The sequence below is a fragment of the Squalius cephalus genome (assembly GCF_949319135.1).
Source record: "Squalius cephalus genome assembly, chromosome: 16".
Classification (NCBI taxonomy): domain Eukaryota; kingdom Metazoa; phylum Chordata; class Actinopteri; order Cypriniformes; family Leuciscidae; genus Squalius; species Squalius cephalus.
Genome location: NC_137137.1, coordinates 9,975,651 through 10,002,558, shown reverse-complemented (window position 1 = coordinate 10,002,558; position 26,908 = coordinate 9,975,651). Strand labels below are relative to the sequence as shown.

The following is a 26,908-nucleotide window of genomic DNA, read 5'->3' as shown; positions in this document are numbered from 1 at the left end:
ATGTAATTACATAAATTAATTATAGCTGTAATTACATGCAGGTATTTTCAAAATATAAGTACAATGTAAAAACATGTATGTACACAATAATTCCATTGTATGAAATTATGAATTTCAATGTTAGTAAATAGTAGTTAAAGCCACTTAATATAAAGTGGGACCGTTTTTTCTAAGGCTTGTTTATAAAAGCTACTTAAATGTCCTAATTGAACTAAGGCTTAATCAAAGCCCTGTCTGTGAAACCGGGCCATAAAGTTATATCTACTATGATGCAATGATATTGAAAACATCATACATGACTCTTTCCAACTCACATTTCCTTTGCATTAACATATTAGTGTTGAATACTGATATTTAACCTACTTTTTAGGAGTGAATTTCCACCTGTTTAATTGCTTGATGAATTACATTCTGTTGTTATGGCACTTTCATTCATTTCAATGTTTTTCTAAGTTGTTTTCTTTTTCCACAACCAGGGAATAAAGTTCACATCAGGACCCTCATGCTGAAAGGTTTGCGTCCATCCAGACTCACTCGGAATGGATTCACTGCTCTGCACCTGGCTGCATTCAAGGTCAGTCAAGGGTTAATTTGTTTATCCTCTTATAAACAATCCCAAATAATATGATAACTTGGCATTTCTCTCTGTGATGTAGGATAATGCTGAACTGGTCACTGCACTGCTGCATGGTGGAGCAGATATCCAGCAGGTGGGGTACGGAGCTCTCACGGCCCTACATATAGCTACTGTGGCTGCACATCTTGAGGTGCGTAACCTGAAATTAAGTTATAATAATTATAGGGGTTTAAACAAAGTCATTAACATCTGTTTTCTTTTCCTCAAGGCCGTCGATATTCTCTTGCAACACGGGGCGTACGTCAACATCCAAGATGCAGTGTTCTTCACCCCTCTGCATATTGCAGCATACTTTGGCCATGAGCAGGTCAGGATGTTCTTCGTATCATAAATGTCCATGATCTACTTAATGGCTTGTTCATGATCCTTTTTTTTTTTTTTTTCTTGCGGGACAGGTGTGCAAGCTTCTTATGAAGTTTGAGGCTGATGTCAATGCGAGTGGAGAGGTAGGGGACAGCCCACTTCACTTGGCCGGAGCTAAAGGCTTTCTGGGCATTGTCAAACTGTTGATGGATGACGGCAGCAAAACCGATGGTGAGAGCTTTTTCCTTGTACTCTAAAACTGAAGTGAATTAACATTGAACTGACTTGAGCTGAATAACAACGCTTTTTGCCTTCTTTAGAACTCGTTTTCATAATTGATGAATTTTACATCTCGACTCTATACAGCCAATGCTCAAGACAATGAGGACCACGTTCCCCTTCATTTCTGCGCTCGATTTGGACACCAAGAGGTTGTCCGTTTCTTACTGCAGGGCAGCTTTGACGTACAGCCGCACTCTGTCAACATCTACGGTGACACACCTCTCCACCTGTGAGTTCACCTGAGAAGTGAATCACACACAACACAAGGTGGCAGTTAAACTCAACAAATCATCTGTGATTCAGACAGAAGTAATAGTGATTCTGATTTGAGTGTCATATTCCCCGTCAGAGCCTGCTACAATGGAAAGTTTGAAGCTGTGAAAGAGCTTATTCAGTTGTCTGGCACTGAGAGTCTGTCTAAGGAGAACATCTTCAGCGAGACAGCTTTTCATAGGTAACATTCCTCAGTTTGTTCAATGTCCTTCACATTTCAATTAACCACTATTAAAGTCTGCACGAAACAGAAGTTGCGGTAGTTTTTTCTTCCCTATTTGTGACGTATATCCAAGTGAAACGGCTTCTTGAACAAGACAAAAAATGTAGGGCGGGGCTTGATTTTGTCCATGGGGAATTGATTGGATGGTTGTGGTTTTCTTTGTCAGATTGTCCCGTCTTTGCGCCAGTAAACACGTCATCAGAAGCCCCTTGTACACAGAGATGCCGTTAAATACACTGATAATGAGTCCCGGGATCATTTGATTTTGGTTCATTCACACTGCCAGTGATCTCCTGGAATCTGTGCGTGTGCGTTCACACACATCCCGTAAAGACATGTGACATCAGGATGTGATGTGTAATGTCTCCGCAGCGGGCACGTTCTGGGACTGATCCCAGAAATGTTACTAGGTCCCCATCCCGGGATCAAACCCAGGGATCAATCCCGGGATGTGTTTGCGTTCTAGCAATTCTATGGCAATTTTCTGGGATCAGCGCTCTGTGTGAAGGGCTAGAGAAGAGAAGAGATGTCACTGCAAGTGGAAGTTATTTGATTAAAGATTACGAGGGCACATTCATTTTTAAAGAAATGTGTGGATGGATAAATCAGTTATAATAAATACTGCAGTATTTCATGGTGACTTTAATCTATGCTTTCTATATGGGCATCTCCTGACAGATTACACCCCTGTTATAAGGTTAAGGTCACTGCTGATCTGTTACATACTAAATGTAGGCCTAACTGTTCTCTGTAGTGCCTGCACCTACGGCAAGAACCTGGAAATGGTCAAGTATCTGCTCAGTCAGAATGCCGTGAGCATCAACCATCAGGGGCGAGATGGACACACAGGTGGGTTGACAACAGTAATCTATGCTTTACATCAGTAATAATGACAATAATTTGGAAAATATTTCTGCTTTCATCATCAATGTCGACCTTTGAAACAACAGGTCTGCATAGTGCCTGTTTCCATGGACACATCCGACTGGTCCAGTTTCTTTTGGACAATGGGGCAGATATGAATCTGGTGGCTTGTGACCCCAGCCGTTCCAGTGGAGAAAAGGACGAACAGACATGCTTAATGTGGGCCTATGAGAAAGGTTAGTCTATCTATCTATCTATCTGTCTGTCCTATACATAATTACATTTATATTATATATAATTGAACATTATAATTATATAAGTCAAAGTATGTCTTAAATAAGAACATTGCTCTTGAAAATCAACTGAAATAAAGGCCTTGATTTTCATGTATGTGATATGTTATGATCTATGTGTGCATGTTCTTTTTAGGCCACGATGCCATTGTTACTCTGCTAAAACACTACAAACGGCCTCAGGACGATTCACCCTGCAATGAGTATTCTCAACCAGGAGGGGGTATGAGACACTCTCCACATGTAGCCTGACAGATTTGTACTGTTAATTAGTGTATATGTAAAATTCTGTTGCTGTTGTGAAATTTAGTGAAAGCATGAGAAAAATAGTTGATTTTTGTTAGTTGTGTCTGTTGCAGATGGGTCTTATGTTTCTGTCCCCTCTCCCCTGGGAAAGATCAAAAGTATGACTAAAGGTAAAACACACACACGCACACGCACGCACACACTTAGAGCTGACTCACAGAATCACTGTTGCTATGATACTATTTTTATGTCCTGAAATACTGCTACCCACAGTCACCAAAATCTTCCGTGAGTCAGTGAGTCAGAAACCGTCTCCAAACATACTCCCGCTGCGTGATTGCTACAGTTTAAGTCATTACTTTGTATCTGCCACAGATGTTACAAATAACATAACCCATCTTTCATGACTCATCGGCATGTCAACAACAAGCTAAAGGAAACATGATTAGAGTTTCATACAATGATTGATGTGAAGGTATTAAAACAAACAAACTCCTGTTTGCCCTCTTTTCTCTTCAGAGAAAGCAGATGTACTTCTCCTGAGAGCAAGTCTTCCATCAAACTTCCAACTTCAACTCTCTGAACTGGAATTTAATGAGATTATTGGATCAGGTATGTCAATTTAATAATAAATAATAGCTCTCCATGAGTACCCATTAAACCCTAATTGACTAAAACACTCTAACCATAGGCTCCTTTGGAAAGGTCTACAAAGGAAGGTGCCGTAATAAGATAGTTGCAATTAAACGGTAAGAGCTCTTTACTTGTTTTTCTTAATTGTCCACATCGCGTATACAAAGCGAACTGCGTGACATTCATACCTTTCCACAGGTACCGTGCAAACACATACTGCTCAAAATCAGACACCGATATGTTCTGTCGGGAGGTTTCCATCCTGTGTCGTCTCAACCACCCCTGTGTGATCCAGTTTGTGGGGGCATGTCTGGACGACCCTAGTCAGTTTGCCATTGTAACGCAATATGTGTCCGGAGGATCACTGTTCTCGCTGTTGCATGAGCAGAAGAGGTAATTTTAAGAATATATATATTTATATGGTTAGTGAATCGTCCTGTGATTAATTAGTGTGTATATATATATATATAGACATACACAAATTTTTCTGTAATTAATCGCGCTTAATTGCACCTAACATTCAAGTTTTTAATATCTTTATATAATGTAATTTATTGAATTTCTAAAATAATGTAGAAACAACATAAAGACAGCATATTTTAAATATTTGTTTAATGGCATCTTTTTACTAAGCTGTTGTTTTTGACCCATGTAACCTTGTAAACAGTGCTTTAAGATTTCCAGGTAGGTCTAACAGGTAAATATACAGAAATTGAATAATCAAACATTGCACAGTCTTCACTGCATACATTATAAATTGAATATCGATTAATCCTTATTAAAACGACAAAAGTGATTCAGTCAAAAGCAGTGAATGGTTTTCTCTTTGTCTTTTGTTCTTTCATTAAAGGGTTAGTTCACCCAAAAATGAAAATTCTGTCAGTAATTACTCACCCTCATGTTGTTCCAACCATGTAAGTCTTTCGTTCATCTTCGGAACACAAATTAAGATATTTTTGATGAAATCTGACAGAATTCTGACTGTTCCATAGGCTTCCAGAGTGACCGAAACTCGCCGACCCAGAATAGTTATTAAAAACATCGTTAAAATAGTCCAAGTGACTCCAGTGGCTCAATCTTAAGTATATCAAGCGACGAGAATACTTTTTGTGCGCAAAAACAAACAAAAATACCGACTTTATTCCACTATTCAATTCCTTCTCTCTGGGCCTCGTAGTGTTTTTGCGTAGCGCGTCTGTGTTGCACGTCATCACGCATCACACACATGACCTGCTTCGGCCAATTGTGAGCCTACGTGGTGACGTGCAACACAGACGCGCTACGCAAAAACACTACGAGGCCCAGAGAGAAGGAATTGAATAGTGGAATAAAGTCGGTATTTTTGTTTGTTTTTGCGCACAAAAAGTATTCTCGTCGCTTGATATACTTAAGATTGAGCCACTGGAGTCACTTGGACTATTTTAACGATGTTTTTAATAACTATTCTGGGTCGGCGAGTTTCGGTCACTCTGGAAGCCTATGGAAGAGTCAGAATTCTGTCAGATTTCATCAAAAATATCTTATTTTGTGTTCCGAAGATGAACGAAAGACTTACATGGTTGGAACAACATGAGGGTGAGTAATTACTGACAGAATTTTCATTTTTGGGTGAACTAACCCTTTAACGTTAATGGCACAGACAGCAGCAGGTTTATTAGGCTGCTGTCACTTTAAGACCTTACGCACATGACGCAGGACACATCCTATTTTCTCACAACTTTTTACATTCATTTAACTCTTTTTAACTTGTTTAAGACTCTGCTTACAAGGATACTTGCCAAGAACATTTCGACGTAATTTTGTGCGGTTTTGTCCGTTAAAACGCAGAAGAGAACTGATGCTGAAAATTCAAAACTTTATTAATTTTTTTACATTACATTATTGCAAAAGCCCTGATTAGAATGTGACCAGAAGAGAAGAGAAATTTGAGGCAATCCAGGATCTGTTTGTACATTAAGACTTGCATCAATTCCAATAAGTGTCTGATTTCTTCTTTGTGCTCCATATGCAGTTTAAGGTGATCTTCATCTCATTGATCTGTTTGAGTTGGAATGATAGGAGTGTGCATTGATCAGTGGCGGGGAGGAGGTGTTCACTTAACAATGTCTTTACATCCAGAATCATTGATCTGCAGTCCAAGCTCATCATTGCCATTGATGTGGCCAAGGGCATGGAGTATCTACACAATCTGACCCAACCAATCATTCACAGAGACCTCAACAGGTTAGTCATCATCATCATCATCACATGCTGTTCAATAACCTTGGTGTTTCTCAGTCCATTTGTTAAACCATCCAATTACATGATAATCTGTATATTTTTAGACTGTCAATGCTGGCAGCGATGATGAAACAGTATTCTGAGCTCTTTGTTTTAAACCTCCCTTCACCTAGTGATATCTTTTCAGTCATAATATTCTGCTCTATGAGGATGGACATGCTGTGGTGGCTGATTTTGGAGGTAAGGAAAGCCACACACACTTAACATGACACCTGAACCAAGTTTTGGTCTCACTGTATTTGGTTAGAGCAAAAACAGTTGAGTCAGCATTGAAAATCTTGGATTCAAAATCGAATTTGAAACTGAAAGCTCAATTTCTTGGTCACTAATCAAATTTGCGACACTGACCATGTGAACTCCTTTGTATAAAGAGTCAGATTTTCAAAAGATGCTCTTTGGATCATTTCAAATCATGCTAGTGTCAATCAACATGATCATACGTTTTTACACAAACTTTTGCAGCTTGAGATGGACAAACCAAATACATAGACATGAAATTCATGTTACCATTTCAGTTAGACTTTTTCAAATTGTTATGCTGATACTATAATTTGTAATAAAAAACTAAATGAAATGTACTTTTTTGTAATGAAAATGTTTCTGTGTTGTTCTGCAGAGTCTCGCTTCCTTTTGTCAGTGGATGAGGACAATATGACTAAACAACCCGGGGTACAGGCATTCTGTGTTCTTGGTTAATTCTGTTTATTAATTAACACCTCAAAAAGGTAATGCATTATTAGCCACCTACAAATCCTCTGTAAGCAATTTTAATACTGCTTACACTGCGGTTTTGGCTCTCTTGTACGTCACATGAAGTACGTCAGTGTGTCTTTGGGGAGGTATGTGTGCCTGTCCTTTGGGGTTAGCAGGCGTTTTGTTTTGTGTTCATCATTTTTTGCTCCCTGATGCTGTGCAGAACCTGCGATGGATGGCCCCAGAGGTGTTTACCCAGTGTACACGCTACACGGTGAAAGCAGACATGTTCAGCTATGCCCTCTGCTTATGGGAGCTGCTCACGGGCGAGATTCCATTTGCACATCTCAAACCAGGCATGCACTGCACCTCTCTATTCATTACTGTAATAGCTAATATTGACCCACAAACCTAAGAATGTTTTTATAACGTTCCCATTAAGTCATGAAAACGTTATTTCTTAATGTTCTCTGAACATTTAAAATGTCCTGGGCCCGGTTTCCCGATAACGCTCACTCTTAGCGCGCTAAGAAAGCTCGAAAGATATATCTTACCAAAGTTGTTTATGTTCCTAAGTGTGTTCCCCGAACCATACCTTAGGAAGCTGCTTAAGATATACCTTCTTACGTGCGACGTTAACCGGCGCTGTCCGTGGCGATGGTGCTGAATTGTTTGATATCGATGGCTCGAGAATCAATTATTCTCTCGTGCAGGGGCTGTTTATGTGAGAAAGCGGTGATCTTTATAAATGAAGCACTTCAGAAATAGTTGAAATTGCAATTTATTATGATTATTGGATATTATAAAAAATAATCCAAACTATAATAGCCTATAATAGCCTAGCCTACATATTTTAAAATTGTAACATATATTGCTGCCACAATAACCTTTTCAAAAATGTACGTGCCTTCTTCTCTTTCCCATTTTTGTTCGCTGAGGTGGAGCTGCGATGAAATATTGCTCTTGTAAATACTTTCCAGCATTTCAGTAATAAAAGTTTACATCTTGCGTACGGTGCTCGGCAGTGATCAAAAAGGATTTAAACCGTGAATTTTGAATCTCTTGTAAACTCAGAGATGTGGATTCAGACGGCAATTAAATTACCACACGACCTGTTTGTCAAAAAACAGAAGGTACTAATTTGGCCAGGGATTTTTACGCGGGTTGGGTGAGAAAAACACTGATATTATGGATTCGGACGGCACTAAAATCACCGACTTACCCCTGTAAATGTTTAAAATACCGGACGAGCCATGAGAAACAATATTAGCGTCCGAATAGGACTTAACTGACAGTAGCCTATGCTTTCACTGGCCTTTAAAAGAGCGTTTTAATTAAATGAATAATATTGTATAATAATATAATCTAACAACAATCAGTGTAATGACAATTTTATTCTTTGCATGAAAACACTTGAATTAGCCTAATTTAATACTGTCTGGGTGTATTAAAACTTCAGAATTATATTCATATAGACCTGCAACAGTGATAAGGTAAATAGTTAGGGAAAGTTAGGATTTTTTTTTGCCAATCTGCAAAAAAATTTCTTACCAATAGCTTTTTTTACCACGTGTTCCTATAGGTGTCTAGTAACACCTCCCAATTTATCCATGGCCAAATCCTCGGGGAAACGCCTGGAGAGGCAATCAAAGTTGGGGTGCCCAGATGTCCTGGGTAAAAATAATGAATTAAAAAAAATTTTTTTTTTCAATATTACCTTTTGAGATGTCTAACTAGGGGTTTTTAGGGGTGCCGAATCTATCCCAGCCATTAGTTTTGACTAAAAATTACTCCAAGTCCATACAAAAACCACATAAAAATGGTTTTATTGAACAATTACAAAACAAAACTTACTAAATCGGTTTAAGGCCAGACACTACAGGTGAATAGAGTCAAATTTTTAACTAGCAGATATCACCATGAAACTTTCCCAGTTGATTACCTATATTAAGATGAGAAAAAAATGTATTACAAGTTTTCTGTAATTTAATGTTTAAATATGCAAATTAGGCTATATCTAATTAAATATGCGCTAATTTGCATATCTTTAAAAAAATGAAATCTGAGTATTGGATAAAGCCAGGTTAAAAAATATTTTTTCATTGTGTTCACATATTAGATGGGAAAAAAAATACTGAGGGATTTATGGATATCTACTTTTGTTATCCTGTAAATCCGAAAATACTGTCAATAGCCTTAAAAAATTATTTTCGCCATGTTTTTTTGGAATAAAATGTAATATAAATCAGGCTAGGAATAATATATTTACAAATCCCTCTGTACATGTCTTCATAATATAACTAGGTACAAGACTGGAGAGTTTGGTGTATATAGGTGCTACTGAAGTGGAGATTTCAGACTTGGAGTATGAGAGAAAAGTCATTTTGAGAAAATGGCCTTTAAAGATTTATCATCAGCCAATGAGATTGCGCATTCAGCCCTTTTACTTTCACAATTGGTTGCTGATAAAAAGGAAATTACCATATTTGGATCTGACAGTTGGAAATAATTTTTAACCTGGCTTTATCCAATACTCAGATTTCATTTTTTAAAAGATATGCAAATTAGCGCATATTTAATTAGATATAGCCTAATTTGCATATTTAAAAATTAAATTACAGAAAACTTGTAATACATTTTTTTCTCATCTTAATATAGGTAATCAACTGGGAAAGTTTCATGGTGATATCTGCTAGTTAAAAATTTGACTCTATTCACCTGTAGTGTCTGGCCTTAAACCGATTTAGTAAGTTTTGTTTTGTAATTGTTCAATAAAACCATTTTTATGTGGTTTTTGTATGGACTTGGAGTCATTTTTACTCAAAACTAATGGCTGGGATAGATTCGGCACCCCTAAAAAACCCTAGTTAGACATCTCAAAAGGTAATATTGAAAAAAATTTTTTTTTTAAATTCATTATTTTTACCCAGGACGTCTGGGCACCCCAACTTTGATTGCCTCTCCAGGCGTTTCCCCGAGGATTTGGCCGTGGATAAATTGGGAGGTGTTACTAGACACCTATAGGAACACATGGTAAAAAAAGCTATTGTTAAGAAATTTTTTTGCAGATTGGCAAAAAAAAATCCTAACTTTCCCTAACTAAAAGCTAAGAGTGGCCTCCAGACCAACCTTACGAAAGTGTGACTTACAGAAGATATACTTAGCGAACGAACGTTTCGGGAATCGTGCCATAAGGTTAAGAGAGAGGTTAAGGAATAGGTTAAGAACTACTTAGAGATAAGAACGCTTTGGGAAACCGGGCCCAGTTTTTTAAATGTTTTAAAAATCTTTTTTCTAGGTTATGCAGTGTGATTTTTAACCTTTTATAATAATACCAGCTGACAGTGCTCTCTGTATAGCATTAGGTGAGATCCCCCCCCCCCCCCCTCCAAGCTAAACTCAAAAGTTGGCAGCCCTGTATTTTGTACAGCAGCAGCATGTCTTACTTGCTCTCAGCAGCGTGTCATGTACTGTATGTATTGGCAGTAGCAAGTCCCGTACTTGCTCTGCAGCAGCAATAACCAACAGCATCAGCAACGTAGCAGATCTATTCCGCCAAGACCAAACATATCAACATTGTCATACCCATTACCATGCCAAACACTCCGAGAGTTGTCATGACTGAACTTTCTTTAACTTGGGATTGTAAATAAATTTTCACCTGAATTGTCTGGTTTGAAAATCAAGATGAATTATAAACTATTAAATTGTAGTTAAATTATTAAATTAAATGTTATTAGTATTATATTAATATAATTGTGATTACATTTTAATTAAAAAGACCTCAGCCCTATCTGTGTGAATTCTTTACAGCTGCAGCCGCTGCAGATATGGCGTATCATCATGTCCGTCCTCCGATTGGATACTCAATCCCCAAACCCATCTCAGCACTGCTGATGAGGGGCTGGAATGCCTGTCCAGAGGTGAGGGACCCACATCTAGCATAAATATGCCCAGAAGTCAAATACAATAGGTTAATCAAGAGACTTGCACGTTCACTATGAACTTTGTTTAGCTGTGATTTGGCATTTTATAAAAATGTAGTTGCTTCTTAGGTAAAAAGGTGAGAGGTGAGAAGTAGAAAATAATTTTAAGTAAGTAAAACATTATTAAATAAGGATCAAAGCGGAATTCAATTTAGGAATATTCAAATTTAATAAATTATTTTCTGTTGCCTTACATGTCCCTATTACATCCATTCATGAACTACCTCTCTGCTTCTGAGTCTGCTTATAATCAGTCAGAATACCCAGAATGTCTATCTCTGGAGTTCAGGACAAGTTTTATTTCTATTCCTGTTAACGAGCATAAGTTGCTTGCCTACCATACCATGATTCTCTACGACAAAGCTGTGCCAGGTGTTTTGTCAGGTACAGCATCTTTGCAATGTTCTCAGCGCTGGTCCCTCAGGTGTGTGGCAGAAACTGTGTCAAGTGTGCTTGTTAAGAATGTGCCCTGGTACAAAGTGCAGCTTGACACTATTCTCTGTAGAGCAAAGAGCTTTTGCTGAGCAACACTTGAAAAGAGCCAGGATGTTTACAGCTTGTACTGTGCATTAATTTAGTGTTGATTAAAGAGCTGAATAACATATTGTGTGTGTGTAGATAGGTGTGTATAAGTTGTCTGAATTGCCACAGTTGGTTGCAGCAAGGATAGTAGTGAGGCAAAATCTATATGTTACAGTCACTTTATTTAATAATAAACCAAAACAAAAAAACACACAGCTCAGGAGAACACTGGAATGCAGACTAAAACTAAACAGATTCCACTACGTAATTAAAACTGCGGCAGTTGAGTGCATGAAATGTCCAACATTCCACACAGTAAAAACAGTAATATTATGAAAGATTTTTTACATTTTTTTATTATTATTTTTTCTGTGTAAAGCTGAATTTTCAGCATCATTACTGCTCAGGAAAATGTTGTACTGCTTAATATTTTTGCAGAAACGGTAATAAATTGTTTTCTACTTATTCTTTGATAAATACAAAGTTCAAAAGAACAGCATTTATTTTAAATAGATTTTTGTATCAATGTAAAAGTCCTTACTCTCAATGCCACTTTTGATCAATTTAATGAATCCTTTCTAATTTTTAAAAAAAAAAACTAAAAAAACTACTAACCCCAAACTTTTTAACAGTAATTTATATATGCTCTTCAGCAGAGCAGCTGATTGGATAGCCAGAGATATGTTTCTGTACTTTTAAACAAACCTCTCCAATGAAAATCCCCTATTTGTGACAGGAAAGACCTGAGTTTTCCGAGGTGGTTGCCAAACTAGAGGAATGCCTGTGTAACGTGGAGGTAAGTTGCATGCACATGACCCATATATCCACTGTACAGTACTATTCTATTTGTCTAGTACATATTCGTATGTGTTTCTATGTGTGTTCAGCTTATGTCTCCAGCCTCCAGTAACAGCAGTGGTTCTCTTTCACCCTCATCCTCCATGGACAGCCTGATAGCACGTGGCAGTCCTGGACGAAGTCACGTGGCTGCCCTCCGCTCGCGCTTCGAGTTGGAATACGCCCTTAACGCCCGTGCCTATGCATTTTGGACCCAGAAGTACACATACAAACCCTAAATCTACCACAAACATACACACTATTCAAGAATGACACCATGATATTGCAAAAAGAAGAGCCCACCCACCAACCTATTGGCAAACTACAATGAGACATTACTGAAAAAACTTATTTAAAATAAAAACTAAATAGAGGCCATTACCTCATACCCATGCATTAATGGAGGAGTTAGGTCACCTCGCTCTTTTGTTTGGTCAGTGTCATGCAGTCCAACCACAACACTTCTGTACAGTCTGAAGTGCTGTTGCTTGGAAACCGAGGCATGAAAACAAAAGAAAGTGACTGCAATGAAACTTGCATGACATTCACACTGAGATCCTTTGCTGGTGGTCACCTCTCAATTCTTTATGGGTGGTGATGAATGTGTGTGTTGTGGGTGGAACCTGGCAACTGTCAACAAACCCGTCAACAAATTACAACAAGGGACTCCGACTTTCGAGCCTAATTTTGTTATAATCTTTGCAATATGATGTTTTATGTAACTAGATCTAGCACTGTAAGCAGTTTGGTGGTATGAGCAATAAATAAGGCTAAAGTGACACTGCGAATGACTAACGAAAAAAACAAATAGAGGATCATCTGAGCAGGACAAACCCTGCAAGGCCTCATTGAGCTGATATAGCAACAACAAAGAAACAGAAGTGTATCCCATTTAGTGTCATTAATATTTTATATCACGGATGAATTGTAATTGTTCTGTGGTCTTTAGCGTAAACCAATACTAATCTCATTGTTGAATCAAGCCTTTCTTCTTTTGACAGCTCTGGCCGGAGGTCTTCACAGGGTTTGTCACTGGATGAGCTGAGGAGGAACATGCAGTTCCCACCCGTTGACAGAAACGGTTTGTGTCCAACTGGAAGTTATCAAATGTGTGATTCATCTGTTTATGTAACGGCTTAATGTGGGGCAACATTGTTTTTACATTTTAATTTACATGGAATATGGCAACAATCATGTTGATATAATCCACGCAAATTCATTCTGAGGTTAAAATGACATTTTCACAGAGCTGCAAAGATGAGAGCACTCTGTGCATGTTTTCCAGCTTATGGTGCAACAAGTGGGTGGTTGCATTTGAGTGCGTGTCAGTCACTGTGTTCTGTGCTATTCCCGCAGGATATGTGTCAGATCCCATGAGCACCATGCGTTTCCATTCATGCAGCAGCAGTGGAAGTTTTGAGGACAGCAACTAGAAGCAGCAACTCTCTGAAGAACATCACACGCAAATAAATCCTTGCATTCATGACATGTCTGAAGACCCATAATCAACCAAAATGGCACGACAAATGTTAATCAACATCAAAACCTCACAAGGATTTTTTTTTTTTTATATAATAATAATCTGTAATGTGATGTTATATTCAGTATACATACAATTATCTCAAAGTTGTGATTTTGAAAGTCAAAAACTTTTGTACAAGGGTTTTTTATATTGTGTTTGGTGTTTAAATGTAAAGACAAATGAGTGTATTTCAATATTTTATTGTAATTCCAAAAGCAAACATTAACCTTTTTTGACAAATAAGCCAATGTGTGAAACAGGAGCTTGACAGGTTATCTAAACAGATAATGAATGATGTCACCTAACAACATAGGCACTATTAGAGCAATTTGGCCTTGCTTCTGGGGTTGAAACATCTCAAGTTTTGATTCTAACTCTCATGGTCTGCATGATTACGAGCAATAATTCATAAATAGAATAGATCTATAGAATATTTATAGGAAAGAGGATAGAAAGAAAGAAGGTATCATAGCAATGTATGTGAACTGATGATGGATGATTAATCCAGTGTAAAATCATGAAAACACCATTAAACTAGTGCCAGAAATCAGCAAGGTGTTCGTGTAATTCACATCACACTGTGCAACATCAAATTAAAGTGTTCTGGATACTAATTAGGAACACAAAGGAAAGTGCAGGCTTTGGGGTTTTAGTTAAATTCTCTTAGTTAAGGTATGTGTGTCTGAAGTGGGTCGGTATACTGCTAGTGCAGCCTAACCAACTGGAGGGCTCCGCATCATGAATAATTAAATTATTTGAGCTGCGTGCGTCCTACGGTGTCTATTTTCAGTGGGATGTTGATAGCTTCCCTACCAAGCACACAAGACTCACTATGGGTCTCTGATAAGGAAAAGGAAGTGCCATTATTTTAAACCCATTAATATGGGTTGAGGCAGGGGTGTCCAATCCTTCTCCTCGAGGGCAGATGTCCTGCAGAGTTTTACTCAAACTTACCCCTATACACATGTCTGGAAGTTTCTAGTAATCCTGAAGACCTTGATTAACTGGTTCAAATGTGTTTAAGTGGGGTTAGACCTAAACTCTGCAGGACAGTGGCCCGCCAGGAGTAGGATTGGACACCCCTGGGTTAGGTGAAAGATTTACTATTGTACTAATAGCTATTCTCCGTGTGAGCAGTCGTTAATCTAGGATATCCTGTGGGCCCAAAAAATCTTGAATCATCCAATGAGAAAGTGCTTAAGGTCTCTGTGCTTAGAGTCTGTTTGAAATGGCCATCAATGACTTTTGTTCTCCTGTTTCCATTCACGTTCCTGCTTCCATCTGACTGTCTGGAATGGAAGTCTACACTTGCTGTGTCATCTTGGCTCCCATTCTCCGATTTATTGACAATTGTGAGGTCTGTAATTACTGTGATTGTGGGACTCTGTGGCTCGATATACTCTGACTGAGGTACATGCTCAGGTTTCAAATTGTCTTCCAAACTCTCCAAGGTTTCTTTGTTACTTGCTTCCTCTGTTTGGGCTGAATGTTTGGTTTCATCAGTCATATTTTGTTGATTACTTTGTTCAGTCTCTTTTGCATTCAGGTCGACATTTCTAGGTACATTCTGTTGTTCTGTTTCAGATGGGGCTCTGTCTTGAATGTCTTCAGATGTTGCTGTTATCTCCATGTTTATGACGTCATCTGACGTCAAAGTTTCTTGTCTAGCAGTGTCTTTTTGATTGGTGTCTTCATTATTACTCTGTCTTGACCAGGAAGTGACCAAAGAACCTCTAGTATCTCCAGCCTCCTGGACTGTTTCATCTTTGGTTAAGGTATGTATGCTGTCATTAGAGTGATTACTGTAAGCATCTGCCTCTATGGCCTCAACTTTAGTCTCTGTTTTCAAGCTTTCAACTACAGACTCAGTGTTCTCATTGAGGTTGTTCTTTATGGGAGTTGCAGTTTCATCTCTACTCTTGAGTGTTTCATCAAGGCCCCCAATATCAGTACTTGGTGGTGTATCTGTAGCATCTAACACTTCACCGTTTAGTCTCTCCTCGGTTTCTTCCGAGATGAGACCCTCTTCATCGAGGGGTTCGATGAATGTCTGAAAATACTTTGATTCTTGGTGTATGTTAATCCAGTTACTCACTCGATCCACCCCAACTACTTTAGCTAAAGCTGCTGGATGATCATCCAGATCATCTGAATTAATGCTCAGAACTGGATCTTTGTCCCCTTTTTTGACTTTCTTCACAGGTTCTGATTCCACCGTATGGGAAACTGATGAGCCACCCTCTTCATTGACAAGACTCCCTTTCTTCTCCAAAGGTTGCACTTGATCACTGTCCATCCCTTCAGGAGCATCTCTACTTATCAGTTCATCGTCAGTACCTTTCAGTTCTGGTTCCTCTTCTGTGACTTTAGCTTCGGCTGAGACAATCTCACTTTCTGTATCCTTATTGACCATCGTCTGTGTTATCTGAGGAGTTATGTTTTCTATGAATGTTGTTGCAGAGGTTTCTGATTCTTTGTCAGCCTCTTCTTTGTCATCCTCTTTGTCAGCTTTTTGGTTGTCACTGCCCTGGTCCTCCTGTTCACCGCCCAACTGAGACTCTCTTTCTGAGGGAACAACTTGAGCATTCAACTTGTTTTCTGTCTCTTGCTCTTTGTCATTACCATTTTCTTCTTCTTTCACATCGTTATCAGTCTCTGTCTTTTCAGTGTTATCTATAACTTCTTGAGCACTATCACCAGTTGTCTCACCCTCTGATTTGTCTCGCGTTTCCTCTTGGAGATATTCTTCCACCTTTTCAGCCTCTTCAAGACCCACATCTTGTCTCTCTCCATTTTCAGCATCTACGTTCCTATCCAGCAAGTCATTATTCACCCCAGCAGGTTCATCCAGTTCTTCCTTGGTACTGGCCTCTGTTTCATCCTTGAGCGTCCTGCTGGAACCCATTTCTTTTTGTTCTTCCTGTGAAACTGATTCCTCATTTTTGTCCTCAAAGTTGTCTTCTAATTTTTGGGCTGTATTCTCACCAGAAACAGCCTCTTTTCCATCTCCTGCCTCTAATGTATTCTCACTAATCTCGTTTATATCTGCCATGTCCTTCTCTTGCTCTTCTATAAACTCTTCTCCTGTTTCTAACTCATTCTCTTGCTCTTTGTCTTTTGCCTCATTCTCTACATAATTTCCATCTGTTCCCACTGCCATCTCATCCATCTTCCCGTCCTCTTCTTTTTCCTGTTCCTGAGACCTATTTTCCATCTTTTCATCTTTCCCTGTCTTGATTTCTCCTCCAATCTCAACCTCACTGTTTGGTTTCTCGTGCCCTTCTTCCTCGGCTCCATCACTAAGTATGTTTTTAACCTGTTCTCCATCTTCTGTTTCTTTTTGTTTATCATTCACACCATCATCCTCTTTTTCATTACCCTCTGCCCTTACATTTTGAATTTCCTGTGACTCATTTAGTCTATTTATAACCTCAATAGACAGGTTTCCATCTTCACTTTCTTTATGTTCATCATTCACACCATCCTTGTCTTTTTCTGTACTGTCCTTATTTTGTTTATCTTCTGCCTTTGAATCTTGATCACCTTCTAACTCATTATCTTTCTCACCAACTTGAATCTCTTCTTCCCCAGGTTTCTCTGCCTCCTCTATTCCCAAATCTTCACTTGTATCCTCAACCTCTAGCATTTTTGACTCTTCGATCTCTTCACTAGATTTTTCACCATCTTCATCCTTACCAACAGAGTCCCCATCACCAACCTTGCCATCTGTCTTCTGTGCCATTTCCCCAGTTGACCTATCATCCCCAGCCTCATCTGCTAGGTCTTCTCTTTCATCTCTGTCTGTCTGTCCGTCGCTCCTCCTCTCTATGTTCTGATCTGCGTCATCAGCGTCTGGCTGCCTCTGAGTGTCACCTGCCCCTGTTTGTGTATCATTCTCTGTATGAGATACGGAATCCATCTCCTCCATCTCTGGAACTTCAGTGTCTGTATTTCCAGTGTCCAGCATTTCAGTATGTGTCTCTGGTTCCTGTACTAATGAGTCTTTCTCTTCTTCTTTAAACTCCGTATTAACCTCTGCATTTGTATTGTCCACATCCTTGTCTTTCTCATGCATATCCTCAGTCTCAGTTTTTACTTCCTCTCTTTTATCTGGTTGTTCAACTTCATTTGTCCACTCACTTTGTTTGTACTTCTGCGTTTCCTCTATGTCTAAACTTGCTGCTGCCTCCTGAATCCCTCCTATTTCTTGTCTTTCTTCTTCTGTGTGGACATGAGGCTCCTGTGCCATTTCCTCACATAGAGACTCTCGTGTGTTGGCTTCACCTTTCTCTGAAATTTCATCCAGTGTGTTTAATGGTTGTGGTGAGGTGAAACCCACAGCACTCTCCATTTCTGCTCCTGTAAAAGTGAGAATTTACCAATTAAACCATTTCAGATTTAATCATATTTACAAATGCAAAACTGTCAAGGGTTTTTTTCGAGGACTGCAGGAACTACTTTGTTGTATGAAAAATGTACCTCTACTAGTGATATTTTGAAAATAAATAAATGAAGTAATTTGTCATTGAGCTTTATATATTATCTGTAGACTGCCCAATTAAAGAGGGCGGCAACTTTTTTACCTTGGGCGTCCTGTTGGGTCTTCACTGAGGCCCCTTCATCTTCCTCTGTGCTTGTATCACTAAACTCTGGCTCTGAACTACATTGAGATTCCTTCAAAATGGCCTCAGCCAACTTTTCTTGCATTGACTTGGCTGTTTATAGTCACGGGGAATGAGACAGACATATGGCATCCATGGCAAAATGTTAATGTTAACTTGTGAATTAACTAAATGAATAACAGTGACATATTCAGTGGGATGAATTTCATTTGAAATGTATTTAAAAATAAAACACAGAAGCAATGAAACACAAAAATAATAGTGTAAATGAAATAACTGCTGAAAGGTTTATTACCAAAAGCACAGCAAACACTTTGATTGGGAACACAGAATGCAGGGAACAATCACTTAAATGCTTTCACACAAGACAGGTGTCCGAAAAAGGATCCATAACCATCTCTGATGGGAATACACATGGATTTTACACAACCATATCTTGAAGTATACCAATTAAGCCAAACAGTGTATTTAATCATGTGTAATAGAAAACACATCAAAAATGGTTATACGCACATTTTAAATGGTTCAAACCTGTTGAAATCAGAAACTTAAGACAAAATCACAAACAGAAAACACTGCTCTGTTTCCCCACTCATTAAACTAGCAAATCCTCAAGAGCCAACATGTAATGCATACTGCTGTTTATAGATTTGGTTGTTCTGCAGTGACTTGGCCTATTTTGAAATCCAAGAAGTATCTCAAAATTCTAAAGTCTAAACATTCTTGATGGATTGTGAAAGTCAAGACAGAGGTTTATACTGAGCAGTATGCTTACGGCAACACAAATAACATGCAATCAAAAACACATTTGATGCCACATAGCAAACACAAAACCAATCAATGCAATGATGTTTGCAAGACCACCTAGAGTTAAACAAACTCTCAGGGGCCTTGACAATTACACAGAAGTGTGCTTTTAACACAATCAGAACTCAAGTTACCATGCCATCATCTAAACTATGCTCTCCTCAGGTAACGGCAAGCAAACTATTTCAGGCAATATTATGTTTTCAAAAGTTGCTAAGTAGTTAAAGCTTGTGTACAATTTCAAAATTTAGCAAAAATGTAAAATAGTTGACTCTTTAATTAAAAATGCTGTGTAAAGTAGCTAAACACTGTTTATCTTGCTCAAACTGTTTATTTGTGAATAAAAAATACAGGCCCTCCAGTTCTGATGTTGAAAAAGCCAACATGCATAAACACAAAATGTCTGATGAGGACAGGCACACAGCACTAGTTTTCATGCAGACACTGACCTCTCTCTGGCTCATTCTCTTGTGGCTTATCTTCAGGTTTGGCATCCTCCCCAGATTGCTCACCTTCAGTTCCCTCTTTCTTGTCTGTGTCTTCTGACATTTCCAGGTCGCTCTTCTCCATGCCATCCCCTGGACTATCCTGTGTCCCAGAGTCTTCCGCTGCAGCTTGAGGTAATGTGATGTCGCTGGACTCTGTGACCTCTGTCTCCTCCGGTTTGGTCTCAGCTGTGGTGAGGTCCTCCTCTGCATGTAAGCTCTCCTCTGCATGTAAGCTCTCCTCCGCATGTAAGCTCTCCTCCGGAACTTTAGCAGTGGTGACTTCTTTGGTGTCCTCCACAATTTCTCTTTCACTGTTGTCATCGTCACTGCTGGACAAGCTGGACGTTCGTCCAGATGAGACCGATGATGACCTTTTGACCTCTGAAGGAAGAAGACAAATAGTCTCTGAGTATCAGGTGTTTAAGAACACAAACAGAATGTATTAGATGTTGACACATATTGTTGAAAAAGGTGACCATAAAGTAATGCTAACTAGACATACTGGCGTCATCACTGTCAGTGTTGCTTTTCACTTCATTTATGTCATTTTCATCTCTGGTCTCCTTTTCTCCACCATTGGCAGCAGATGTCTTTTCCTCTACTTCATCAACATCTTCAACTGGCCCTTCATCATCTGCCTCAAAGTCTTCCTCATAGTCTATATGAGAGCATAGCATAAATATGGTCCATGTAATATTAAATAAATAAAAACTTATCCAAAATTACTTGGTATGTATTACACATACTGTGTATTGTATCAGTATTCAGTCCTGGTTAGAATTATTAGCACTGTTGGTAAATATGATTAAAGAAGGCTGTGAAAATAAATCTGCATTGTTTATCCTTTTATATTTTTCATTCAAAAAATTCACAAAAATCAAACCTTTTATTGAAGTAAAAAAATTTATTGGGGGGAAACTATTATGAAATTTTTTTTTTTTAGCATACCAGGGTGATAGGAACATGAAATTATCCAGCCATGAGTATAAATATGAAGAAACCCAAAGGCCTAATTCGAGTTGCCAAAGAGTCTCCAAGGATCACAGCTGGGGAATTGCAGAAATTAGTTGAGTCTTGAGGACAGAAAGCCTCAAAAAATAAATAAAAATAAATGAGTTTGGAGTTTGTACCATCTTTGGTCTTTTTCTTCCCTGTTGTTTCTCCATTAGGCTCTCCGTCAGGCACTGCGTTAGAATGTGTGTCTATGTCTTCATCTACATCTGTGGCCTCCTTAGCATCTGGGAATTTAGAGGTGGGCAGCTCCTCTTTCACTCTTTTTTGAGGAGGGGTGGGTTTTTTATCCAAGCCCATGGCAATAATACACCTGATGAAGTACATCAGACAAAACCATAATGCATCTTTATTATTGACGGACCAATGTAGGTTTTTCAATGGCCAGAACCAATAATGATAAATAGGGAGTGTGGTAGATATAATGCTAATGTTCAAATGTTTGTGCTCAGAAAGATTTTTGAAATGTTTTTGAAAAAAGACTCTTATCCTCAACAAGACTATCCTCAAAAATACTATAAAAACAGATATATTGTGAAATATTATTACAGTTTAACTTTTTTCTATTTTAATGTATATTTATCAAATATAATTTTACAGTAACAATTTACTGTGATTACAAATCTTAATTATCAGCAGCTATAACTCCAGCCTTCAGTGTCACATAATCCTTCAGAAATCATTCTGATATGCATATTTGGTGCATATTTCTTATTATCAATGTTGAAAACAGTTGTGCTACTTAATATTTTTGTGGATACATGTTTAATAAATTGTACATTATAATTGTATTAATATAAATGTCTTTACTGTCACGTCCTTGTTGAATAAAAGTATGAATTTCTTTTTAAAAGTCCAAACTTTTGAACAGTAGCATGTGTGTGTGTGATATAATTGTGTTTTTTCTCACTTATTGTATTATTAAACTAATGCAGTTTTGAAAGAATTTTTTTCATTTTAACATCAAACACAAAAATATCATTATAGAAATGCATTATCATTACTTGTAGCAAGGAGAGGCTCCCTCCACCCCACAAAATCCAAAGTGTCCATGTCTGCCCCCGAGCCGAGTGCCTTTCCTGTGTTTGAACTCACAGCAGGAGCTGAGCCTATCCACTTGCAGGCCATTCAGGAAGAATGTAAGACTGAAGGGAAATCCTTGGTGACGTCTTGACACAAATTGGAAAACTTCTACAAGTAAGGATACAGGATAGGCAAAGAAAGTTCACTTTGATTTGCTTTTGATGACTGCATCTTAAAATCAAAGAGGAGAATCAAATATATGCATAATATATTCTAATATATGCAACACTGCCAGGTAAGAGCCACTCATTATCAACAGCCTCTAGATCAGTAGTGTAATGCATGGTGTCCTTAAGATATGAATTACAAAGCACACGTGTACAGGGACCTACCTCCCTCTCTCAGCATCCCTTTGTAGACACAGAGGTTCTCTCCTCCACAGTGCTGCTGGAAGACCTTGACATCATCTCTGAGGTCCATCAAATCATGGGACAGGTGAACACTCTTCCCAAAGTATACCATGCTTACTGACACTTTACTCTGGGCTGATGTCCTCAGGAGAGAAGATGGCTACAGACAAGAGTAATAGCAGAATATATGTGAGCGAAGATTTGTCAACCTTCATGTCCCTGAATACTCAGTAAATAACTTCAACATATAGACCTCTGTAGTTGGTGCTGTAGTGGGTCTTAACTTCCGACCCCTGTGTGTGCCGTTCAATCTCGGCCCTCTCTCTTTTTTCTTCGTGAGGGGCGGCACAGGGGTCACATAGTTGTTAATGACAGGAAGACGGTAAGGCGAGACAGTGCTAGAGCAGTCTGTCATGGTCAAATGTCTCATGGCATCTTTGTCCAGCTATAAAACAACCCAGAGAGACAAAAATGTTGAGGTTGTTTGTTTATAGCCATGGAGACCTATTGGAGTTCTTATGCAGATTTTTTGTAGAAACAAAGTTATATAAGAAATAAACATTGTTGACTTTTAAGTAAAAAAAAAAAAAAAAAAAAAAAAATGAAATTATAAAATGAATGTGAATATCATAGCTTTGATCATTTGGTCTTGACATTTTATGAGAAATATTTATATTTAATATTAATATTTCTGACTTTTGATTTCACAGACTTTGGTATCTCTGCAAATCTGAGAACTATTTCGGACACTGTTGAGATCTTTTCTGAAAAACGTGAGATTATGGGCCTTTTTCCTCTGAAGATAAATCTGAGAAACTTTTGCTCACCATTTATTCTTATTTCTCTCTAGAAGTAACAATAGAGATATTAAAGATATCGGTCCCACTTTATATTAAGTGGCGTTAAGTACTATGTACTTACATAAAAAAATAAGTACAATGTACTTATTGTGTTCATGTTGTATTGTAAAACACTTTTGCTGCTATTGAGGTGTGATACGGGTAAGGTTGGGGACAGGTGTGGTGGATTGGGTAGGTTTAAGGTGTAAGGGAAGGGTCAACTGTGTAATTACAAATGTAATTACATAAATTAATTACAGCTGTAATTACATTCAGGAATTTTTAAAATGTAAGTACAATGTAAAAACATGTAGTTACACAATAAGTACATTGTATCAAATGATTAATTTCAATGTAAGTACATGTAAGTACATAGTACTTAAAGCCACTTAATATAAAGTGGGACCAAGATATCTAATTTGTGATTTTTCTTTCCTACAGGAAGACACACAAAACGCTGGTCTTCGATACTTCAGCAGAGCTGTATGCAAATGAGTACTATTAGTAGTCTGAGTGTGATTTGCACTGTATTTGTACGCGACACATGATGAGGGGTTTTGTAAGCAAACTTTGGAAGTATTAGGACCTGAGGATGTCTCACCGTATAACTGAGGAGCTGATCTGTGTCGTTAGAGGAGTCCCGGTCCGGGGGTCTGTGTCGAGAGGAGGTTCTCTTCAGAGGGGCCGTGGCACTGTTACTGTTCAGGGGCTTGAGACGAACAGGCCTCTGCATATTCCCTGGAGCCGTGTTGGGCCTTGAGGAACTCGGCTACAGGAGTAAGACAACTCACTTACCAAATATTAAATATGCTGAATAGTAGAAAAGAGTAGAAAGTAGAAAGAGTTACTAATGTAACTCTTGTCATGTATATATATATATATATATATATATATATATATATATATATATATATATATATATATATATATATATATGTGACCCTGGACCACTAAACCAGTCACATGTCGCACGGGTATATTTGTGGCAATAGCCAACAATACATTGTATGGGTCAAAATTATTGATTTTTCTTTTATGCCAAAAATCATTAGGATATTAAGTAAAGATCATGTTCCATGAAGATATTTTGTAAATTTCCTACCGTAAATATATAAAACATTTATTTTTGTGAGTGAATGCTGCACAATCGTGAACATAAATGAACAACTTTAAAGGCGATTTTCTCAATGTTTAGATTTTTTTTGCATCTTCAGATTCCAGATTTTCTATTAATTCTCTTAATTTGTATCTCGGCCAAATATTATCCTATCCTAACAAACCACACATCACTGGAAAGCTTATTTATGCAGCTTTTTCGTGATGTATAAATCTCAATTTTAAAAAATGTACCCATGTGACTGGTTTTGTGATCCAGGGTCACATATATATATATATAGCACTGTTTCTGAACTCCCTGAACCGCCTCGATTGTAGTCTTGAGTTTTCTTCTGGGAATTCTCATTTAAATAATTACCGCCCAAGACATTCACAAAAAAGTAGCAGGCCTGGTTAAGATACTTAGTTGAAACTCTTGGTTATGGTAAGGGACATTTCCGAAACACACTTGAAGTGGTTGACCAATTACAGCCAACCAATCAGAGCACACTGCGCTTTTCGGAAGAAGGGGCTTAATAGAGACAGGAACTAAACAGAGTGTTCTAGAATTACTTGAACGCAAACTAGTAAAACTGAGATCTTAACATGTGGGTTTGAAAAAAGGTATCTAGAGAAACCAGAGCAAACAAAAAAGCTCATGTGTCATCAGTCTGCTGGAGCAGTAACTCTCAAGGTGCCTAAAACGTCAACAGGCAAACATCCATGATAGGAACCACCACACCACTTCATATCACCTTCTGTTAAACATGTCAGAGCCTAATGAGCAAACAAATGATCTGAATCTACAATTAAGCAACCATTAGGACTAGCTAACTATCTAGAATAAACATAAAGCAGATAATAAATTCATAATATCTTTTTGAAGAAGAGGCAGGATATGAATTAACAGCACATCACTAGGAGAACAGTCATGTTCTCGGAAATGGCTATTTTACCCATTATTAACTGATATGGGCCACTCACAGATTCTGTTGACTCAGAATGCTCTTCCTCCGGCCCAGAATGCCGTGCGTGAGAGATCTTTGGCCCCGTGGGTGGTCGAGGTGACAGCATTAGCTTTGGTTCATCTTCATATCTCTTGGAGCGCTCAGCCTAGCATGAAGCGCAAAAAGTTAAACCACAAAATGTACTTTTTTACCACGTCACCAATGCCAAGGAGTTTTGTAAAAATGACAAACCTTTATTTTGTGGATTCGTTCCCTTCGTGCAAATTCCTCAAGTTTTCTCTTGATCTCGGTTTGATGAAGGCGCTGCATAAACAGTGGAAAAATGAAATATAGAAAATACTTTTTTTTTTTTTTTGCCTAAGTGCAGGATCTATTTACATATTTTATATCCATACAATATTACTTCAGAAATGTTTCATTCTTATGCACCTTTTAATTTGTATTATACAATGAGATGAATATAGAGTATGTAGACTACTTTATGCGAATAGGATGTCAGCATTACCCTTACTTTATGACATAACACAACATTCTAGCCTAATAGAGCTTCTGATATGTAGACTGCATAATCACCTCCATGTCTAGCACCTTGTGAAAGATGGCCTGAGCCAGACACTCTCTCACATGTCTCTGATGTGCTCGCTGGATCAGCTTGTGCCTGTACTCCTTATCAGGAACAATCCGTCCGCTCCGGGAGATCTGAAGCACATGCACCTGCATTTAATGACTGAAGCATCTGATCTTGTATAACATAAAGTGCTTTTCCTTTCATCCTTTAACAGGTTATCTATAAAGTGATCATTATGAAAATGCTAATTAACTTATATAACAGAGATTGATTAATATATGAGAGATGTTAGTTTGTAAATATTTTAACTTGATCAAATCTCTAGGTTAATCCCAATGAATATACATAACAGCATTCTTTTCTAGCTGGACTATCTTACCAGCCCAACCTTCTGAAGATGTCTTCGTATTCTCACATTGTTGAAGTATCCAGTCAGATGTTTGTCAGTTAAGCTATTGTAAGCTGAAAGAAGACTACATAGACAAAGACATTATCAACAATGTATAAAAAAAAAAAAACAGTCTGCTTCCTGGCACATTAAAACATTCATATAACTCATCCCAGGCGTCGTGGAGTTGTAATGTAAGGATAGGCCAGACCAGGCTGATGGGATGATTCAGTGATCCTCAAGGCCAGCAGTGCCAAGGATTTCAGCTTGAGGTGAACACTCTACATCTGTGTCAAGTGTAGTCTTGGAAATGCTCGACTGTTTGTCTGCCTGGCTTTTTCCGATACAGATTTGATTTCCCAGAGCGTTTGTAAAGAAGACAACACAACCTGTACGCCAATCCTCAGGCCAAGTAGATACCATTACCAGTGTCTGGTTTCTATTGGAATTGAGTGTGGATGGATAGCACACTTAACCCATGGCCCCCCATTGAATTCATATCTCCCTCTAAAATTGTTCAGAGATAAAACATGATGTTTGTGCAAGACAGCCAATACATTTAGATTTTAGACTTAAATCTAATTAATTGTGTCTTATTTAACATGTCAGACATATATTTAGTATGACAGCTATATATTTGAGGTATGTTCAACAAATGAACAACATTCAGTTAAGTCATGCATGAACAATATTTCCTGTCCTTTGCGGATGACTTGATCTATTGCTGTTGTTTCATCTCCACAGTAACAAGAACGTTTGGTCATATAGTGTCTTGCCATAAAAATAAAGCTGAAAATGAATCATTATAATGCATACTGCTTGGTAATGCAAATGGCAGTCTAATAAGACAGGACAGCTAGTTAGAGCATTTAATAGTACATTTCAGTCAACACTGTAACTTGGTCTAGCTTAGTTACTCACCCTGGGTTCAGATGACTCATTTTGTCGGCGCGTAGTGATCTTTGATATGAATAGAGCAAACAAGCGATAATATTAGAGTGTTTATAATCCAGGGGACATTAAAACTATGTGTGCATCCCGTCTGCCCGGCTCTGAATACTCAACACCTTTCCTCGCGAGGAACTGATGACAGCC

At 38.2% G+C, this 26,908-nt stretch overlaps 2 protein-coding genes across 6 annotated transcripts in view; one reads left to right on the top strand and one right to left on the bottom strand.

Annotated features, from left to right (window-relative positions):
- The window catches only part of tnni3k (TNNI3 interacting kinase), a 15,506-nt gene extending 1,361 nt beyond the window's left edge, over window positions 1-14,145 (top strand). Inside the window, exons 4-25 of one of the 3 annotated variants that reach the window (XM_079898031.1) lie at window positions 477-574; window positions 657-767; window positions 846-944; window positions 1,033-1,171; window positions 1,307-1,451; window positions 1,572-1,676; window positions 2,473-2,567; window positions 2,669-2,818; window positions 3,012-3,098; window positions 3,235-3,291; window positions 3,641-3,733; window positions 3,813-3,870; window positions 3,953-4,147; window positions 5,873-5,977; window positions 6,162-6,214; window positions 6,651-6,703; window positions 6,951-7,083; window positions 10,541-10,650; window positions 11,972-12,031; window positions 12,123-12,292; window positions 13,074-13,153; window positions 13,429-14,145. In XM_079898031.1, the coding sequence (XP_079754157.1) occupies window positions 477-574; window positions 657-767; window positions 846-944; window positions 1,033-1,171; window positions 1,307-1,451; window positions 1,572-1,676; window positions 2,473-2,567; window positions 2,669-2,818; window positions 3,012-3,098; window positions 3,235-3,291; window positions 3,641-3,733; window positions 3,813-3,870; window positions 3,953-4,147; window positions 5,873-5,977; window positions 6,162-6,214; window positions 6,651-6,703; window positions 6,951-7,083; window positions 10,541-10,650; window positions 11,972-12,031; window positions 12,123-12,292; window positions 13,074-13,153; window positions 13,429-13,505 (2,273 nt within the window). In that variant the 3' untranslated portion in view covers window positions 13,506-14,145. Of the gene's footprint in view, window positions 1-476; window positions 575-656; window positions 945-1,032; window positions 1,172-1,306; window positions 1,452-1,571; window positions 1,677-2,472; window positions 2,568-2,668; window positions 2,819-3,011; window positions 3,099-3,234; window positions 3,292-3,640; window positions 3,734-3,812; window positions 3,871-3,952; window positions 4,148-5,872; window positions 5,978-6,161; window positions 6,215-6,650; window positions 6,704-6,950; window positions 7,084-10,540; window positions 10,651-11,971; window positions 12,032-12,122; window positions 12,293-13,073; window positions 13,154-13,428 lie in introns of those variants that run through there. The other 2 variants (XM_079898030.1, XM_079898032.1) reach the window with 2 other exon arrangements.
- On the bottom strand, window positions 13,785-26,908 carry erich3 (glutamate-rich 3). Of its 3 annotated transcripts, XM_079898024.1 has the most exons (14): window positions 26,735-26,908; window positions 25,805-25,898; window positions 25,431-25,556; window positions 25,089-25,160; window positions 24,874-25,002; window positions 23,396-23,563; window positions 22,209-22,400; window positions 21,938-22,115; window positions 21,527-21,713; window positions 20,642-20,835; window positions 20,014-20,169; window positions 19,473-19,892; window positions 18,178-18,309; window positions 13,785-17,953 (listed from the first exon to the last, which is right to left on the bottom strand). In XM_079898024.1, exons 1-14 carry the CDS (start codon window positions 26,752-26,754, stop codon window positions 14,706-14,708), a joined length of 5,316 nt encoding a protein of 1,771 aa, XP_079754150.1. In that variant the 5' UTR covers window positions 26,755-26,908; the 3' UTR covers window positions 13,785-14,705. The 3 variants fall into 3 exon arrangements, with proteins under 3 accessions (XP_079754150.1, XP_079754151.1, XP_079754152.1); XM_079898025.1 differs by lacking the exon at window positions 18,178-18,309; XM_079898026.1 differs by lacking the exons at window positions 13,785-17,953; window positions 18,178-18,309 and having other exon boundaries at window positions 18,483-19,892.

Coding starts and splice junctions, on each gene's coding strand:
- erich3 (XM_079898024.1), bottom strand. CDS start 26,754: ATGAGTCATCTGAACCCAGG. Junction 20,836..21,526: donor GGAGCCTCTCCTTGCTACAA/GTAATGATAATG, acceptor GTACTTCATCAG/GTGTATTATTGCCATGGGCT. Junction 19,893..20,013: donor CACTGACAGTGATGACGCCA/GTATGTCTAGTT, acceptor TTCTTCCTTCAG/AGGTCAAAAGGTCATCATCG.